The 18,080-nt window shown below is 29.9% G+C and overlaps 4 protein-coding genes across 11 annotated transcripts in view; 1 reads left to right on the forward strand and 3 right to left on the reverse strand.

The window, feature by feature from the left end:
- Positions 1-559: 559 nt before the first annotated feature.
- On the forward strand, positions 560-1,934 carry LOC113785462 (protein neprosin-like; the record flags this gene model as incomplete). The annotated part of the gene is made up of 5 exons (XM_027331938.2): positions 560-658; positions 754-927; positions 1,015-1,068; positions 1,275-1,421; positions 1,560-1,934. Coding segments are annotated over 5 exons (849 nt in total), but the record flags the coding sequence as incomplete, so codon positions are not given.
- LOC101489572 (phosphatidylinositol 4-kinase beta 1-like) lies at positions 1,299-6,694 on the reverse strand. 8 transcript variants are annotated; one of them, XM_073365305.1, is made up of 6 exons: positions 5,152-6,694; positions 4,606-5,050; positions 3,593-3,673; positions 3,393-3,512; positions 1,837-1,911; positions 1,451-1,725 (listed from the first exon to the last, which is right to left on the reverse strand). In XM_073365305.1, the coding sequence occupies exons 1-2, from the start codon at positions 5,310-5,312 to the stop codon at positions 4,807-4,809; spliced, it is 405 nt and encodes a 134-aa protein (XP_073221406.1). In that variant the 5' UTR covers positions 5,313-6,694; the 3' UTR covers positions 1,451-1,725; positions 1,837-1,911; positions 3,393-3,512; positions 3,593-3,673; positions 4,606-4,806. The 8 variants fall into 8 exon arrangements, with proteins under 8 accessions (XP_073221407.1, XP_073221406.1, XP_073221405.1 ...); XM_073365307.1 differs by lacking the exons at positions 1,451-1,725; positions 1,837-1,911 and having other exon boundaries at positions 3,035-3,512; positions 5,152-5,284; positions 6,019-6,079; positions 6,229-6,688; XM_073365306.1 differs by lacking the exons at positions 1,451-1,725; positions 1,837-1,911 and adding an exon at positions 1,299-1,444.
- Positions 6,695-8,310: 1,616 nt separating this feature from the next.
- On the reverse strand, positions 8,311-10,342 carry LOC101489889 (putative transcription factor bHLH086). Its single transcript, XM_012713073.3, has 5 exons — positions 9,631-10,342; positions 9,082-9,189; positions 8,921-8,986; positions 8,740-8,805; positions 8,311-8,627 (listed from the first exon to the last, which is right to left on the reverse strand). Exons 1-5 carry the CDS (start codon positions 10,267-10,269, stop codon positions 8,526-8,528), a joined length of 981 nt encoding a protein of 326 aa, XP_012568527.1. The 5' UTR covers positions 10,270-10,342; the 3' UTR covers positions 8,311-8,525.
- A 5,810-nt stretch (positions 10,343-16,152) lies between these two features.
- Positions 16,153-18,080, reverse strand: part of LOC140919453 (uncharacterized) — an 8,115-nt gene continuing 6,187 nt past the window's right edge. Inside the window, exons 2-4 of the mRNA XM_073365471.1 lie at positions 17,333-17,500; positions 16,675-17,239; positions 16,153-16,512 (exon numbers count right to left, since the gene is read on the reverse strand). Coding sequence (XP_073221572.1) covers positions 16,458-16,512; positions 16,675-17,239; positions 17,333-17,500 — 788 coding nt within the window. The 3' untranslated portion in view covers positions 16,153-16,457. The remainder of the gene's footprint in view (positions 16,513-16,674; positions 17,240-17,332; positions 17,501-18,080) is intronic.

Here is an 18,080-nt window from a genome sequence, read left to right on the forward strand (position 1 = left end):
TGATTTATCATTAAGTCATTTTGTTTTATAAAATATATTCTAAAAATATGATCCATATATTGTTCTTTTTCTTGTGTTTGGTGTCTAGCATCACTTGCCATCGATTTGATGATATAGTGAAAGATGATTTGGAAATAGAGAAACAGTTAAAAATTATCAATAAGTCTCCTGTCAATAGTATTCATGTATTTCATAATTTTTATGTCTATGTATTCTTCTCCTTGTTTGATTATGCTTTCTTTTTGTTGAACATGTTCTTACTAATTTTTTTATTTGATTTTGGTATCTATAGACAAAATTTGGATACATTGTTGATTGTATTGATATTAATAAGCAACCGGCCTTTGATCATCCTTTGCTAATTAATCATAAATTGCAGGTTCGCGCTCAATTTAATGACAAGAAATATGAATAAACTTTTAATTTCTTTCAATATTAATTTTTGTTTTTGTTTTGTTAACATTAGAGAAAACCCAGTTTTCAAAATGAAATTCAAAATCACAGTGTAAAGATTTCATCAACTAAGGCCACATTTGGGCTTGCAAAGGACCAATGTCCAATAGAAACCGTTCCTATTAGAAGGACAACTAAAGAAGATCTCATCCGTGGCAAATCATTTTTTAATAATCTTATATTTGACGGGAATCCAAATAATCATGTAAATTTTCTTTTATTCTTATCAATTTTAAATGCTTTCACTTTTTATTATTTTTAACTATAGAGTAATTATAAATCAATTTATTTTATGTATAGGTTGCATCTATTTCTCTAAGAACAGTAGATCCTACATATTTTTCTTATTTTGGAGTTAGTGGAACCAATAGCGTTTATAATGTAAAAGTTGAAAATGATCAATCAAGTTCCTCTGTTATGTGGGTTCGAAATGGAGCTATAGATAACACTAATTTTATCGGCATTGGATGGCATGTAAGTTTCATTTTATTGATTGTATATTTTCATATATACTTTTTGTACACAATTATTTATGGATGATATTTCATAAATTGATATTAGGTGGCACCAGAGTTATACGACGATGATGAAACTCATCTCTATGCACTATGGACGGTAGGAATTGTTTTTAATCTCGTTTTTGAATTTTTTTCTAACAATTTAGAGTTTGTAAACCTCAAAACATAACTTTTTCAATAAAATAATTTCTTGGTTTAGGAGAATAAATCATCAATTTTCATATTATTATTCATTTAAGATTAATGATGATAATATTACTTTATTTTCTTCAATATTTTACATAATGTGTTCAACAATGACAGTCAGATAATTTCAAGAATACCGGATGCTACAATTTATTATGTTCTGGTTTTGTTCAAACAAGCAAAAGTTATTACTTAGGTGCACCTTTTGCCAAAACATCTATCTATGGTGGAGAAATGTTTGAGATCGCAATATCCATTATTCAGGTTATCTCTATGCCTTGAAATTTCTACAATAAGAGAAAAAAATTACATTAAACTTATTTAATTATTTTTGCAAACAAAAATTTTCAAGAAAATATCATCAGTGAATTTGTATGTAATATGGTTCACAAATGTATCTAGGATCCTATAACAAAAGATTGGTGGGTGACAAGTGAAAATGAAAATCTTGGATATTTTCCAGCATCTTTATTCTCCAACATGACATCTGCTGATCAAGTCGGGTGGGGTGGTAGAGCAACAACTACTTCGGGCGCTCCTGGTCCTCCAATGGGTTCAGGATACTTTCCTGATGATATATTTGATCATGCGAGTTATTTTAGATATATTACATATCAGAATAACTCTAGAAAAAACTTTTCACCAGACAAATTTTTGATACAAAGATTCACTGACAAACCTCAATGTTATAATGCTAAATTCTATGATAATCAAGGAAATGAGATTGGACCTGCGGCTCTCCAATTTGGAGGACCTGGTGGTAATTGTGATGGTTAGGTCATATTATAAGACTTTTAAATTTAAATAAAACTTTATATTTATATCATTGTTCATAGGTGCTGCTTGTTTCCTATAAAATCTTGTTTATTGTTACCTTAAATTTGCTTCATGTGTTATTTATTATTAGTAATTGAAACTCAAATATGTAGTAATTGAAATTCACAAACATTGTTTAGATAAGTAGTAGTTGTTAAAACTACTGTCATCGTCAACGTTAGTATAAAGTTGAAAAAAATCTAAAACTTTAAGCTGTTAAAACAATTTGAATTAGTTAATAAAAAACATATTTGAATAACTAATTCTGTTAATGATCAAAATTTTGTCTTCCTCTTAATATCTTTTATCTCACTTCCTTAGGAACAACATGAAGATAAACATGTTATAATGCTACGCAATCACATTACTTAACAAATTGCTTAGTGACTATGACTAATAGGTCATTGACTAGGTGCCACCAATGTTATTTTCCCATCCACATGCTGATACTGATCATGTGATTTTGTAATTCTAATTCTATTACATTTACACATTGAACTACTTCTATGTATTTATCAAATTCATGTGTGAAAATTTCCTATAAATTATACTTATTTGAATTTGAGAACAACATTTTTTATTCCAGTGCATTGAACTTTGAACGCTTCAGCTACTCTAGGAGTGGTTGGTTATTTTTAACAATGCGGCGAGTATAAAAATTGGTGACTTGTTAGCTTTCATTATATGTATCATTTCAATTTTCGGAATGTATTCATTTATCAATTCTGTCTTCACAATAATACTGTACAGCTTTCATTATATATATCATTCCAATTTTTGGGATGTTTTTGTCTATCTATTCTATCTTCTGACAAGAAACATTGAACATAATCCGCAAGCCATGTCCTTTTTATATGATTTAAGCATGGCACACCACTTATTGTCCTTGAAAATACTTACGACAATAGTTTGTTCGATTCATCCTTCCTCGTTATTAAACTTGTCAACTTAAATGATAAGCACTAACACAATTTCACAAACATTAATACAGTTGCTAGGACTAGGAACATCAATATAGTTGCTAGGATACGAAGCACATATTTTGAAACAGAAACAACAAATAGCTAATATAGAACATATGCCAACCGTTCTTTATTGAGTCATTAATAATGATATAAAAAAAAACGACATGATAGTGGAGCTTTTGACACAAGAAACTGCTTTTTTCTAGATACTGCATAAATACCATATGTGAATTCATAAACAATACTACTTCCAGTTCTTTTTATTAAAGACAGTTAGGTCAATATTATAGATCAAATACATCAATTTTTGTTGACCCGATTGTCTTTTATAGAAAGGACAGGAGGGAGTACCATTTTTATGTATATATCATTGAGTTCATAAATTATTGAATTTCCAAAACAGGTAACTAACTACATATAAAGACATTTCTTGTGCTTAAAAATACATGCTTACCGATCGCAAGTCCCAACCAGGTAACTTCCCATATATCGAATCCTTGCGTACCCTTTCTTTCTTTGCATCCCAAAGTTCACCAGACAAAGCATCACTGGCCTTAGGAGTAATTCCATTAGCCTGTTAGGAGGAATCATGTCATACTACAACTCTGCAATCTTAAGGCCAAGTAAAAACAAACTTTAGTAATTACGTCTTACCATCGGTTGTGCATCTGATGAGTCTTGGCCAACACCTTTCAAAGGGAGTCCGAGAGGCGCTTCCCCTTTTGCTGCGGCAGCCTACCAAATGTTCAAGTGTTGACAATAAAAATAAGATTCAATTTAAGAAACCATTTTTATATATTATTACAATGAAGGGGAAAATAAGAGCACAGTAGTTATTTTGTCCAATAAGTTTATTCATTCAGCAGTGATTATTTGTTTCCTTATTGTAACCATAATGAACAAAAGTAAATTTCAACGTTAACTGGTAAGTGCCAACAAAAGCATGAGAGATAAATATGCAACTCGATATAACCCCAAATCGTACCAACATTGGCTTATATTATTAAATTAAATGTCATGGTGTTGAAGGTTTTTTGCTACAACACACTATTGGGTAATATCGTTATCCTATGTTCTTCTTATTGTATATGCTATCACATTATATGATCCATGACACAATATATTTTAAATCTTCCATTTACCAGTAATAAGATCGCCACAAAAGAAATTATATTCTAAATTGCTGCATGCTCATAAAGGGTATAACATTACAAATCTTGCATGAAACATCTGAGAAGTTAACCAGTACATTTAAAGGTGCAATGTTCATAAAGCATTGTTAGTAAACCTCTTATCAAGAATGTGCATGTGAGGTGCAATCCCAATACACAAGGTCCAATCTAATTTAATTAAATAGAATAAGCATGGCAGTAGGCTTGCCATTCAGTTTTTTATGTTGGTTTTAGGCTTGGGAGAGACTAAGCTCTCTAATTCCTAGAAGATTGATTAGTTTGTAACTTTCCTGTGAGCAGCAGTTTGTATTTCTTATCTTTGTATAAGTATAACCGCATTTGCAGGAAGTTAATCCTCAGAGCAGTGTATTAATACCAGTATTCATATATTCGTCCATTCTATTAGTTAGCCACATATCAAAAGATCTATCAAGCCTCTATTGTACCAACAACCAGATATGAATGCATATGCATTGAAACAGTGTACTTTATTACCTTTACTTCTTCTATTGCCACTGTACTTGGAACACGACGATGTTCCTTCTTCCGAGGTGGTGCTTGATCCTCAATATCTTCCAATCTAACCCCAGGATCAGCTGTCAACACTATTTGTACCCATTCCAGATCACTGTCATGTTCGGCTCCTACTGCTTCACGTACACCCTCTCTATAAGTCTTCCCTGCCTGACCATTATATCATGTTTCCACCGAAAGATTCAAGCTAACAAATTTTGTTTTAGGCTGAGATACATGAGTCATTGCCTGGTCAATTGCCTCAGCAGTTGATCTGGACATCCTATCATTGCTATTACGGTAAACCTCTTGTGCTGTCCGTAACGGATATTCCCAAGGGGGTGGTTTTTGCAAGAAAGCATCTCCATTTGCCAAAGGAATTCCACCTTGAGAAAGCTTCTGAGAACTGGATGTCTCCTTGAAATTACTATATCAAAAAACATGCAGAAGGAAAATATCAATAATGTGTTTCTCATTTTACAAACTACTAACTCTTCACAATACCAATGAATATTATCCAAATTATACCTTGGCATTTCACATCTCAAAACTTCTAAGCAGATCATGTACGGTGCCTTCTCCCTAGAGTTCAAGAGAACAGCTTCATCTACTGGTATATGAAGCACACGATACATGCCCTTTCCCAGCGGAAAACAGACTCCTAGAAATATATGACGGGCAAGATTCATATAGAAGCAACAGATCCACAAATCATAATCAATGGATAAGTGGTAACTTGATCGGCAAACATAAAAAAGGATACATGTTTACAGTAAATGGACTGCCGGTAAAAACCAAATAAGTAGTTTTAAACATAATTCCTAGATAAGTGAAAAACTGCATCACCGACAGGTTTCTGGGAAATTTCATCATTTTATCTGCATAAAAAGTTCTGCTTCTTGAAAAATAAGCCGTTATTTTGTCATACCTCCAACGGAAGAAGAAAATACACATGCATTGGAATTGGGAAATTTTACCATTTCTTCAGGAGAAAAAACTGCCGCTTAACAACAGGTTGTTTATTGTGTTATACATTGAAAGGAACAGGAAAATATAGATATAAAACCTGAGACTAAACCAATAAATGTGGCATTATTGCTACTGAAAAATTCCAGACCACACTTCTAAAAAAAAAATTAACCTGCTCATTTGAAATATACAAAGAAGTAGAGAAATTCAAAGCCAAAAGGACTAGGAACCACATGAAGATAAACATGTTATAATGCTACGCAATCACATTACTTAAAATACTAAGAGGTCATTGACTAGGTGCCACCTATGTTATTTTCCTGATACTGATCATGTGATTTTATAATTCTAATTCTATTACATTTACACATCGTTAATGTGCCATGGACGTACAAAGAGAAACTTGGTTCAGCAACCTGCACTTACACATTGTTATTGTGCCATGGAAGTACAAGGAAAAACTTGGTTAGCAGATAAAGATTGTAACCTGCAAATTTTCACAACACAACATCCAATTATAGGTATGTTATGTCAAAAACCATTATACACCCACTATAAGAACAACGGTTATATATCGCCCTCCTCGCTACATAATACAACAAAATGAAGTATTATAGAGAAAGAAAGAAAACTTACTGAGCTTCCAACCGTGCAAGTAGTTGGGCCAGACTCAAGAGGTACAACTTGAATCTCATTAGTAATAGCATTACCGATAGGACTTGCAACTTCCTTATATATATGATGCAAACCTACAGGATCGCCAATAGGAAGTACAACTCCTGGCTGCTGAGACTCATTGGGACATTTGTCGGCTTCAGGGGTTGCGGATACGGGTCATTGGCACGGCGGTGGCGGTCATTCTCAAAATGAGTCTCAAAGTAGTGCTAATGGTCATTCTCAAAACCAATCATATCTTCCAAAGCCACTGAACCCAACCGCCGGCACCCCAAAGCAATACGCCAAAGAACACGGCTTTACCTTTCAACATCCGGATTCGAGAAACCACGCACCAAAATGGCCGATACGGGTCATTGGCACAGCGGTGGCGGTGGCTGTGATACTAGTAGTGCTAATAGTCATTTGGTTGAAGAAGAGAAGATCTGTACCGGCGGCGGAGCCTAGCGTGCAGTTGGCTGTGATGCCGGTTGAGGAAATTCTGGAGTCCAGTCCGGCTTCTTCTTCCTCAGTGGATGTTGCTGATATGTACGTAATAGTGGAGGGAATATAAAGGTATATACCAGCAGCATCCACTGAAGAAGAAGAAGCCGGACTCCAGAATTTCCTCAACCGGCATCACAGCCAACTGCTAGGCTCCGCCGCCGGTACAGATCTTCTCTTCTTCAACCAAATGACTATTAGCACTACTAGTATCACGGCCACCGCCACCGCCGTGTCAATGACCTGTATCGGCCATTTTGGTGCGTGGTTTCTCGAATCCGGATGTTGAAAGGTAAAGCCGTGTTCTTTGGGCTTTGGGGTGCCGACGGTGGGTTCAGTGGCTTTGGAAGACATGATTGGTTTTGAGAATGAGAATGTGAGTTTGAGAATGTGACTTTCTTATATATAACAAGAAGAAGAGTTTGAGTTTATTCATAACGAATGGGAGAAGAGTACATCAGCAAGTTGTCTGAGTTTTTCAGATTTAGCCATCGTTAAGTTTGGATATGAACACAAAAAAGGAAAAGAAAGAGATAAATACTGTCAAAGAATAATGGCTACTTCTTTCTATCTATCTGCATATTACATGTTTGTTTTGTTTATTTTTGTATCAAAATTAATTATAATCCTAATTAATCTGTATTGTACCGTCCAGCAGGCAATAGTAGGTGGTGAGTTAGTATAGTATTAAATGATTAATTGACCTCATCTTTATTTTTGTTTAAAAAAATTACAAAACACTCACTTTTTTTTGACAAATCAAAATATGCACTTAAGACACGCTAAAAATATGTTTATTTTGTGAAATATATATTTTTTATTATTTAAATTTATATTAAATTTTCTTGCTAACAAGAAAGTAAGAAATTATTTAGAAGTGATCAATTATATACATTTTAAAAAATAATAAAAATATATTTATTTATTTATTTATTTATTAAAAATATATATTCAGTAGCTAATATTTTATCTTTTGTCTATGACAATAATTCACTCTAAAAGTATTTTATAAAAATAAAATAAACACATATTTTAGAAAATAAAAACAAAAAATATTTTTGAATAATAAATAAATGAGGCCAAAACTACACAGTTACCGTTCCATTATTTTAACACTATTCCCCTCTTATTATTTTTATTGTTGATCACATTAATAATTAAATTTTATATGTTTTTGACTTTCTTTCTAAAAGTAACCACTTAGATGGTAAGTGACTTTGAATATCGATCTCAAATTTGTATATGAAAATATTAATTATTTAATTTGATTGTAGATTTTGTACAATATTTTTGCTTAAAAAAATTACGTTAAAACAATCAAGACTTTCTTTGACAAATCAAAATATGCACTAAAATAATACGAACATTTTAATCAAAATTACGTTAAACTGCACGATACTTTTTAATTTTATAGTTTAATTGTTAATCGGCTCTTTTCCCATGTTAATAAATGAAACATAATCTTATATTTAAATATATAATTGTTTTAAAGTCAGATATTTATCATAACACTTTTCAACATCACTTAGTACAAAGAAAAGTACAATTTGCACATGTAGATACTTTGTGAATAATACTACTAAAAACACAAGATGTTCATATTTTTTTTTCTAGTACATATTGATTTAGAAGTTAACAAATTATAAAAAAAGGTTATAATGTATTATGAATTTCTAAAATTCCCTTTAGATAAAAGCTTGCTTTGTTTGCAAAGTTGTGCATGAATTATGATAACATTATTTATTTTCTTCTTTGATTCAAAATCTTATTGGGATTCATTGTTGAGATGAAAGAATGGCATCAATTGCTTGTTTTACTTGACCAATGTCAGGAGCTTTTCCACATTGAATAGGCCAAAGTTCATCAGCTGCCAAAACCTTCACCATCAACAAGTAGATAACAAATATGTCACAATCAAAGTTTCAATTCAAATCCATGAATTTAAATTACAAATACAAATTAAAAGAAAAAAAAAATCTCAAATCTCACCTTCACTTGCAATTGAAGAAACTTTACATAACTAATTGCTTTCTCCAACATAGTAACTAAATCAACCTACAAAATTCATCATTAAAATTAAATATAATTATAATGATATGATCATTTTCCTAACCAAAATGCAAGAAAATAAAAATCAAGTTAATTTTTTAAGACTAATTTGAAAATCTACCTTAGAACCATTAGGTACAAGTTCTTGTAGGATCTTGAGCCTCTCACTTATTCTCTCTCTTCTATTCTGTAATACAAACATTCTATCAATACCAAATCTCATATTTTAAGTTTTGCTTAAATTGCAATCAAAAACTAATATAACTTGGGTTTGAAGCAAACCTTGGCAGCAACACTTTGAGGATCTTTTGATGGGTTTGACTTATGTTTTTCTGTTTTACTTGCAATTGTGCATGGCTTCTTGGCATTGGCAGGTTGCATGTTCTCTCCCTGGAAATACAAATTTGATCTCAATTTTTCATTCTAATTTCATAATGTTCTCAAAAGGACTAGTTATAAAAAGTGTTCTAATAATTTGAAGGTTTTTTATGTCTTCGAGACTACAACACAACCACAATTGAGGTTTTATTAGTCTCATTTGACCGCATTCATGTGCAATTTTTCAAAGATCGTGACATAACTATATATTGATATAAAGATCGCGACAGAACTACAACATGATATAGACTTATGATTTTATTAGACCACAATTATGTGCAATGTATTAAAGATGGCGACATAACTACGACCTAATATAAAACCATGATTCTATTTCATCACAATTTTGTGCAATATATCAATGATCACGACAAAATTGTGACCTGATACAAAACCTTGATTCAGAAACATTATAAAAGGTAGAAAATTTTGGTTAAACTAAGGATGAATTACCATAGATGAGCGCTTCTTGAAGACCGATATTGATTCGTGTGTTGCCGACTCGTTTATTAGGCTATGATCATCACAAGGAACATTTGGTTCCGAATATAACCAACCACATGAACTTTCACCACTTTGCTTCTCTTTGAATATGGATCCATAGCAACCACTTGAAGTTTCTAAGTTACTCAAACCTTCCACCATGCACAAGTTAGTAGTGCTTTTAGGACTAACATGATTCCATTCTTGCAAATTATTGTCATTGGACACCATCCAGCTCTGTTGAAAACTAAGCAAAGATTCACTACCTTGCATGACAAGATTGCTATAGTACTCATTGCCTTTGAAATTAATCAAAGACTCTTCTTCATCAAGTTGATAACTTGTGTTGTTATAAACATACCCTTTTGTGCTACTTCCACAAAGAGTTGGAGAATGTGTAGTAGCTGAAGCTGAAGCTGAATCATTGCTTAGACCATTAGTACTTTGTGAACCATCTTCATCTTCAACCATTGATTTTTGGTAATCATTGACACCATGAGACATTAAAGAGTTAATCTCCATAGTATTAGTCTCTTCATCAAAAATAAAAGTTTGAAACTTGGTACTTAGGCTTGAAGCATGAAGAATATTTTTGTTGGCTAGTGCCATTTAAAGAGGATGAGGAAAAAAAAACAAAGAAAAAACAACTATAAGGTTTGTTTAGGAAAGGTCAACAATATACACGACAACTAGTGAAGGAGGACTCTTTATAGATGTCTAAACTTTCAAACCAACTACTCATTCTTTTTTATTTGAGATTGGATTAATAATTAATAATTTTTAATACTTTGAACCGAAATCATAACTATGGGGGAACAATATATCAAGACTTAATTCTAAAATATTTTTATGTGGTCCCTATAAGTACATATAGTCACAAATGGATTTGATGTACAACATGCTATTATGGATCTCTCCAATTTATAATGAATAGTTGAGATTGTTTACAATTAATTTATTGATTGATTGAGATTGTTTACAAATAATTTATTGATTAATTGTGTAATTCGAATCATCTTATCTCAAACTAATATTTAAGATTGATTATCAAGTATAACTACGTGATATCTTTGTGACAGACAATTAGAATTTCAAAAGTTCGATCTATTAATAATGTATTTGAAATAATATTTAAAGGTCAATCACTTAATGAATTTTAATATCTTGGAAAATTAATTTATAAATTCTAGGTAACGACGATATTTTTTTAAATTGTAGCCGCAACATATTAATGATTTTCAAGTCTACGTAATATCATTACATTTTACCAATAAAAATTCACAATTTAACTACAACCACAACTTAAAACCATTATCGAAAAGGTTAATCACTTAAAATAAATTTTGATATTTTTGAGAAACTAATTAATGTATAACTTCTAGATTAAAATATTAAATATATAATTTTAAATTCTTCGCAATATTAATTACAGCCGTAACATAAAAGATCTTAAAAATACGGTACGTTTGGAATAGTATTATAGTTATAATTTTAACTACATCAAGAATATTTAAAATCACGATAAAAGAAAAAATTAATTTTAGAGATTTTTATATCTTAGATTAGTTTATGACTTTTGATTCCAAGATATCATAAGCAATAAATAAATAAAAAAAAGTATATAGATATAATATTAAAATGTGAATACAAATTTTGATAATGTTATAGTTTAATTGATATTCATATTGGGATTGTTAGCTGGCAGAAAAAAACGCGTGAGGAACGGCGGAACCTTAGCCAAACCCACGTCCCTCTCTGATTCCAATTTGGGTTATGTTCATTTTAATGGCTCTCTCTATTTTTGGGAGCTTCTCACATGCTTCCTCAGAACTACTTAAGCACGTGAATACAAATTCTGTTTATATAATAATATTATATTATATATGTATTAACATTCTGTGCAGCTGTCACTTGTCTGGATTAATTATTGATCTGTCTAAGATTAAATAATAATTTGCATCAAGAGTTTCATTATACTTCAATTTATTTATTCTCTTGATCTTGGTTTTGTTTTTAAACTCTCTAATCTTTAGGTAAAAATATCTCATCATTTAGAGTTTAATATTTATGTAATAATATTTTTTATATTTAGTGATTTTTTAATTGGACGAGGTAAAGAAAGTGATTAATTAAAAATAAAATACAAAAATTGAAACTCAATTTATAACTAAACTTGAAAATTAAAAATTGGAAACTGAATCTAACTTTAATTTTTTTAAATTTAGTTTGTAAGTAGGTAACAACTGGGGAAATAAAGAAAACGAACCAATATGATTGTTGTAGGTTTAAATAGTTCAGTTACGAATCACAATTCACTTATGACAAAACCAACAAAAAAGAAAAAGTCAACATTCTCTCTAACAGATTCAATGAATTTTTTAAAACAAAATGAATTCCTGTGCTACACTCATTTGTGGCTTTCCTAGATCAGATATTCTTTTCTAAGGATTATCTTTATTTTTTTAAGCAAAATTAATTATGGATGCTCATGAAAGACAGTTAAGTGTATCTTTTGCATACACAAAAAAGATTTTAACATGATTAATTATAAGTGTAATTCAATTTTAATTTTTTATTTTTGTCAATTTACTAATTCAGTCACCTTATTTTAAAAACTGAAAGTTTTATTTTTTTATTTTTATTTTTTAATTAAAAAATGACGATATGAAATATTTTAAATTATGTGACATATGATACGTTAATGTAAAATGACTACAACCAATAAAATTATCTAAAGACATAATTTTCAACTTCGGAAATTTTTTATTTTTGTAATTTAATTAATGACATATAAATAATTAAATTATCTAGGTGATTCTATATCATAAAATTATATATTAAATAATTTAAAATATGTTAAATTGTTTTTTTTAGTTTAAAAATATGAAAAAATAATAAAAATTGTCGCCTTTTAATATAAAAACAATAATTTTATGAATCGGTAAAAATAGAAGAATAAAATTACAATTACGTTTTAATTATATACACAAGTAAATTTGAAGCACGGGAAAAATCAGATCTGACGTTGAAAATGATGAATTCCTTTTTCCTTGTCTTGTGTTAACTGCCTAATTGTTTCCCATATATAACTAACTTATATAAGGAGAATACATAGTTTATAGAAAGAAAGAAAGAAAATACATAGTTTTGGTGTGTGTGTGTTTTTTCAAATTTATCCTTCATTTAAATTATTATTTTTTGACAAGTAAATTGAAATTATTATATTTCTATATTTAATTAAATAATTAAAATATTTATATCTATATATAAAAAGATACCAAGTTTTGATATAACCATTTTTTCTTTTAACTTTACTTTTCGTTTAAACTATTTCATTTAAAAATTTATTCTTTTTTAATAATTAAATAATTGAATGTTTTAAATAATATGATCTTTATCGAGACAAAAAAATAGATTAATGCTTTGGTACACATCTACGCACTAATATTTAAAAATAAATTGTTTCTAACATATCTTTTTTATATACCAATGTATGAATATATAAGAATTAATATTCTAATACAAATGTTTTAAATGAGACAATAAAACAAAAAAAACTATTACTCTCATCCAAAAATATTTATGAAATTTTGATAGAATGTCACTTTTTTTTTTCTCTTAAAACTATCAAATTTTAGGAGCTACATTTGAACTCCAATTGAGTGGAGTTAGAGTTAGTCTAAAGCCCTAAGTCACTAAAATAAGAGTTGTAGAGCTTAAAATTTTACTTAATTAGTTTTATAAGTTAGTGCATGAAAAATGCAGTAACACAAATGCCGCTAAAGAGATTTAAACAAGTATTGAAGTTTTATGATATAGGCAAGTGCCTCTACACCATAAAAACATTATAGTTAGGAATATTTATGACAAATAAAATATAGTACTATAATTAACTTTAAAGAAACTTCACCTTAAAATTTGTTATAGGCCTCACCATATGTTAAACTAGCTCAAATAAGAGTAATTTGAATGAATCCACTTAAAAGTCCTGCAATCACAAGACTAAAATTTAATGTCTTCCTTGAAAGAAATTAAATTTTTTCCCCACTTGGACAAACAAGCATACGGAATTTGGTGAAGTACTAGTTATTTAATAATCAATGCATAATAAGAGGGAACAAAGTGTTAAAGGTATAATTATATCTTATCAACCCAATTATCTAATTCGAAATAAAATATTTGCTTGTTGTTGTTTAAATCGAACCCAAACCAACTTGACTAAACAGGAAATGTATGGCTTTGATAATGGGTTTATGATTTCAAACCTACCAATTGAAAGAAAATGATGAATTTGTTATTTTTGTTGATATAATTTAAAAATTTAATGTGTTTAGTTTAAAAGTGTTTCAAATTTAATTTAAGTGCTAAAATCTTAAATTATAAATTTATTCTAAGGGTTAGAATTTTTAGGAAATAGAATGTTGTTTAACTTTTTAATTTAAAAATAATTTATATCTTAAAATCTAATCATCCAACTTGAATCAATAAGTTCATTTAATAGAATTTTTTTTTTGGTTTAAGATAATGTCAAATTTAATATATTATTTTTGTCATGCACGATGCTTTCTTTAGAGAGAAAGTCTTTAAGAAGTTTATGTATTTAATTTTGTTGGAATTCTCTCTTCAATTGCCGTACATAATATTGTGATCAACATAGTTCCAATGCATAGCAAAGGGATGAATATTTTAAAATCTTAGAATTTATTCTTGAATCTTAAGACATACACATTCAACTTAAAATAATGAATTGTGAGTTTTTAGTGCTAATTGAAATTAAAAGATTAATTCACCTCCATTTATGAAAGAAGCTACGTTTTTCTTCTACAAATAGGAGAACTTGTGAATATTGTATCTTACAATCCAAGTGAACAAATCCTAAGAGAGTTATTGTATTCCTCGTTGATAGAAATAGAGACTTTCTATTATAGTTAAGTTGGTGACAATTAAGAGATAATTTTGTATACCATTTAAATATATCATATGAGAGATTGAAATTGATAGAAAGATCCTCAGAATTTGAGAAAAACATTTGCCATCTTATTTTATAGTAGAAATCATTTTATTGGAATAGGTCTCATTATTTTTCTCAATAGGATTTCCCATATATAATAAATTATGGCGTTGTTCTTTTATTCTACTCTTATTTTTTGCTTACACAGTGCTCATTTTGAGTTTATAGAGAATATGTACTATTATTTTTCAAAAGTGGTATTAAAGTTTATGGTTTCACAAATTTTTTTCTAACAATAGTCATTGAGATGTTAGTCTTGTTGGTGTATATAAGTCAACAAAGGTATAGTGTGTCAAACAACAGAGATCTTGAACGAAAATATTAGGGTGGTCGAAATTTTAAAATTTTAATACATAACTAAAAAGTATAATATTGTATTTTATAAGAATTTTAAATTATAAATTTACTAAAATATATTGGAGAGAGGCAGTAGATCAAATTTTAGTTTACATTTTTTATAATTAAAATTTAGTTGAAATTAAAGTTGAAATTTTTATTTTATTTTATAATTATAGTAGTTGTTTTTATAATTATTTTATAAATTAGTCCCTTAAATTTTTTTATAATAGACATTTGAATCATAATGTGGTCTACAAAAAATTTGTGTATTTGGTCGATTTTAAAGATTTTTGAGACCTTGTTTTAATCTTAAAAATTGAGTTTAATAAAAAAAACTTATAATTTTAATAATTAAAAAATTGATCAAATAAATTTTAGTCCATATACTTACATCATGCAACGAGGATTCAATTTACTTGATATATGACAATATATAATTCAACAATCACAATTCAACTCATAAAAATAATTATATTCATAAAATACAACAAGATATACCACAAGATGATCTATAGATTTATATAATTTGATTTTCACGGTCACAAATAATATATTCATTTTTTAATTTTCTTTAACATAAACATTTTTTTTATACATTGAAAAACTACTATATATTTATCAAATTCATGTGTGAAAATTTCCTATAAATTATACTTATTTGAATTTGAGAACAGCATCGTATACTTTTTTATTTTATTTTTTTATTCCAATGCATTTAACTTTGAACGCTTCAGCTACTCTAGAAGTGGTTGGTTATTTTTAACAATGCGGCGAGTATAAAAATTGGTGACTTGTTAGCTTTCATTATATGTATCATTTCAATTTTCGGAATGTATTAATTTATCAATTCTATCTTCACAATAATACTGTACAACTTTCATTATATATATCATTCCAATTTTCGAAATGTTTTCGTCTATGTATTCTATCTTCTGACAAGAAACATTGAACATAATCCGCAAGCCATGTCCTTTTTATATGATTTAAGCATGGCACACCACTTATTGTCCTTGAAAATACTTACGACAATAGTTTGTTCGATTCATCCTTCCTCGTTATTAAACTTGTCAACTTAAATGATAAGCACTAACACAATTTCACAAACATTAATACAGTTGCTAGGACTAGGAACATCAGTACAATTGCTAGGACTAGGAACAACATGAAGACATTCAATGTTAATAAGTAACACAATTTCACAAACATCAATACATTTGCTAGGACTAGGAACAACATGAAGATAAACATGTTATAATGCTACACAATCACATTACTTAAAGTACTTAGTGACTATGACTAAGAGGTCATTAACTAGGTGCCACCTATGTTATTTTCCTGATACTGATCATGTGATTTTATAATTCTAATTCTATTACATTTACACATCGTTAATGTGCCATGGACGTACAAAGAGAAACTTGGTTAGGCCACCTGCACTTACACATTGTTACTGTGCCATGGAAGTACAAGGAAAAACTTGGTTAGCAGATAAAGACTGTAACCTGCAAATTTTCACAACACAACATCCAATTATAGGTATGTTACGTCAAAAACCATTATACACCCACTATAACAACAACTGTTATATATTGTCCTCCTCGCTATCCTTGCTACATAATACAACAAAATGAAGTATTATAGAGAGAGAGAGAGAAAAAACTTACTGAGCTTCCAACCGTGCCTTTTTGTTAGCCTTCCTATGGATTATTCGCCGCTTTTTTGAACTTAAACCGTTAGCAATAAGTGTGGCATCTGATTGCTGAGACTCATCAGCAGACTTGGTGGCTTTAGGGGTTGATTCTTGTTTTGGCATATCAGGTTGTTGACAAGTGCAAGTAATTGGGCCAGACTCAAGAGGTACAACTTGAATCTCATTAGTAATAGCATTACCGATAGGACTTGCGACTTCCTTATATTTATCATACGAACCTAAAGGATCGCTAATAGGAAGTACAACACCTGGCTGCTGAGACTCATTGGGACACTTGGCGGCGTCTGGGGTTGGTTTGCGTTTTCGCATCTCAGGTTGATGGCATGAGGAAACAACTGGGTCAGACTCAGGAAGTACAACATTTATCGCATTAATATTAGCATTACCCACAGGATCTACAACTTTCTTGTCTCTATGATCCATTACCATTGAGAAATGTGCAGTATTTACTTTGGATGAACAATACATTTTAGATTTTGACTTGATTATTTGGCAAAGCACTTCCGAGTCAGAGTTACCTGCATTAGATAGTTGATTAGTAATGCAAAGGCATGTCTATCTTAAAACTAAATATCTGTTGTAAATTTGCAGTGAAGGAATCAAAAGAATACCCAGCATTGAAAGAATAGCAGCACGAGCTGCCAAAAGCTTTACATCCTTTTTGCTTCTAGCCACATCTCCGGTGTAACTTGAACCAATAAAATCCACAGTACATACAAAAACTGGAACCACTTCTTGGGGCTGAACAGTGTTGTATGTAGGTAGTGTTGAGACAAACTCTATATTTTAAAGTTTTGATGAAAATAAACAAAGGTTAATTAAGAATGTTAATTATGATTCTAAATGTTATGTTAATTTAACTTGTGTTTTTGAGTGGATTTAATTAAGAGCAGAATCAAGCAAATACAAGAAAAGACAACAACAAGATCATTATGCATCATAACAGAGAATGATCTTCAGCTTCACCAAATTATCCATCACAGCAAGTTGGTCAAATCTTTTCTATCCCTGTGATAAAAAGTCTGCTTTGGAAATCTTTCATATCTAATAAGTACATGACAAGGAACAAGTACGAATAATCCAGACTCAAAAAGGATATTTGATCACAAAGATCAAAGGGTTCAAAGATGGACAAAAGTCATGACGGCTTAAGAACTCCAAAATTCAAATGTCAAGAAAACTTGATCAATCTGGGTATATGACAAGACAAGAACAAAGGAAATACAGAACGTTTAAAACGGGAACTCCAGAATGATTATTAAAGCTCAAGAAAGTTCAAACTGTTAAAACCAAGAACGTTAATCATTCTCCGTTTTCTGCACATCAACAGCAGCTTTGCATTCTCTCTGTTTCAGTCTG

The sequence above is a fragment of the Cicer arietinum genome, chromosome 2 (genome assembly GCF_000331145.2).
Source record: "Cicer arietinum cultivar CDC Frontier isolate Library 1 chromosome 2, Cicar.CDCFrontier_v2.0, whole genome shotgun sequence".
Lineage (NCBI taxonomy): Eukaryota > Viridiplantae > Streptophyta > Magnoliopsida > Fabales > Fabaceae > Cicer > Cicer arietinum.

Excerpts from the sequence above, each read along its gene's own strand:
- LOC101489572 (XM_073365306.1), bottom strand. The coding sequence starts at position 5,312 with ATGAATCTTGCCCGTCATATATTTCTAGGAGTCTGTTTTCCGCTGGGA. Across the intron at positions 5,051-5,151 it reads TTGAGATGTGAAATGCCAAG|TAATTTCAAGGAGACATCCA; the intron begins GTATAATTTGGA and ends TTTTTGATATAG.
- LOC101489889 (XM_012713073.3), bottom strand. The coding sequence starts at position 10,269 with ATGGCACTAGCCAACAAAAATATTCTTCATGCTTCAAGCCTAAGTACC. Across the intron at positions 8,806-8,920 it reads TTGTACCTAATGGTTCTAAG|GTTGATTTAGTTACTATGTT; the intron begins GTAGATTTTCAA and ends TGAATTTTGTAG. Across the intron at positions 8,628-8,739 it reads TTCTTCAATTGCAAGTGAAG|GTTTTGGCAGCTGATGAACT; the intron begins GTGAGATTTGAG and ends TTGATGGTGAAG.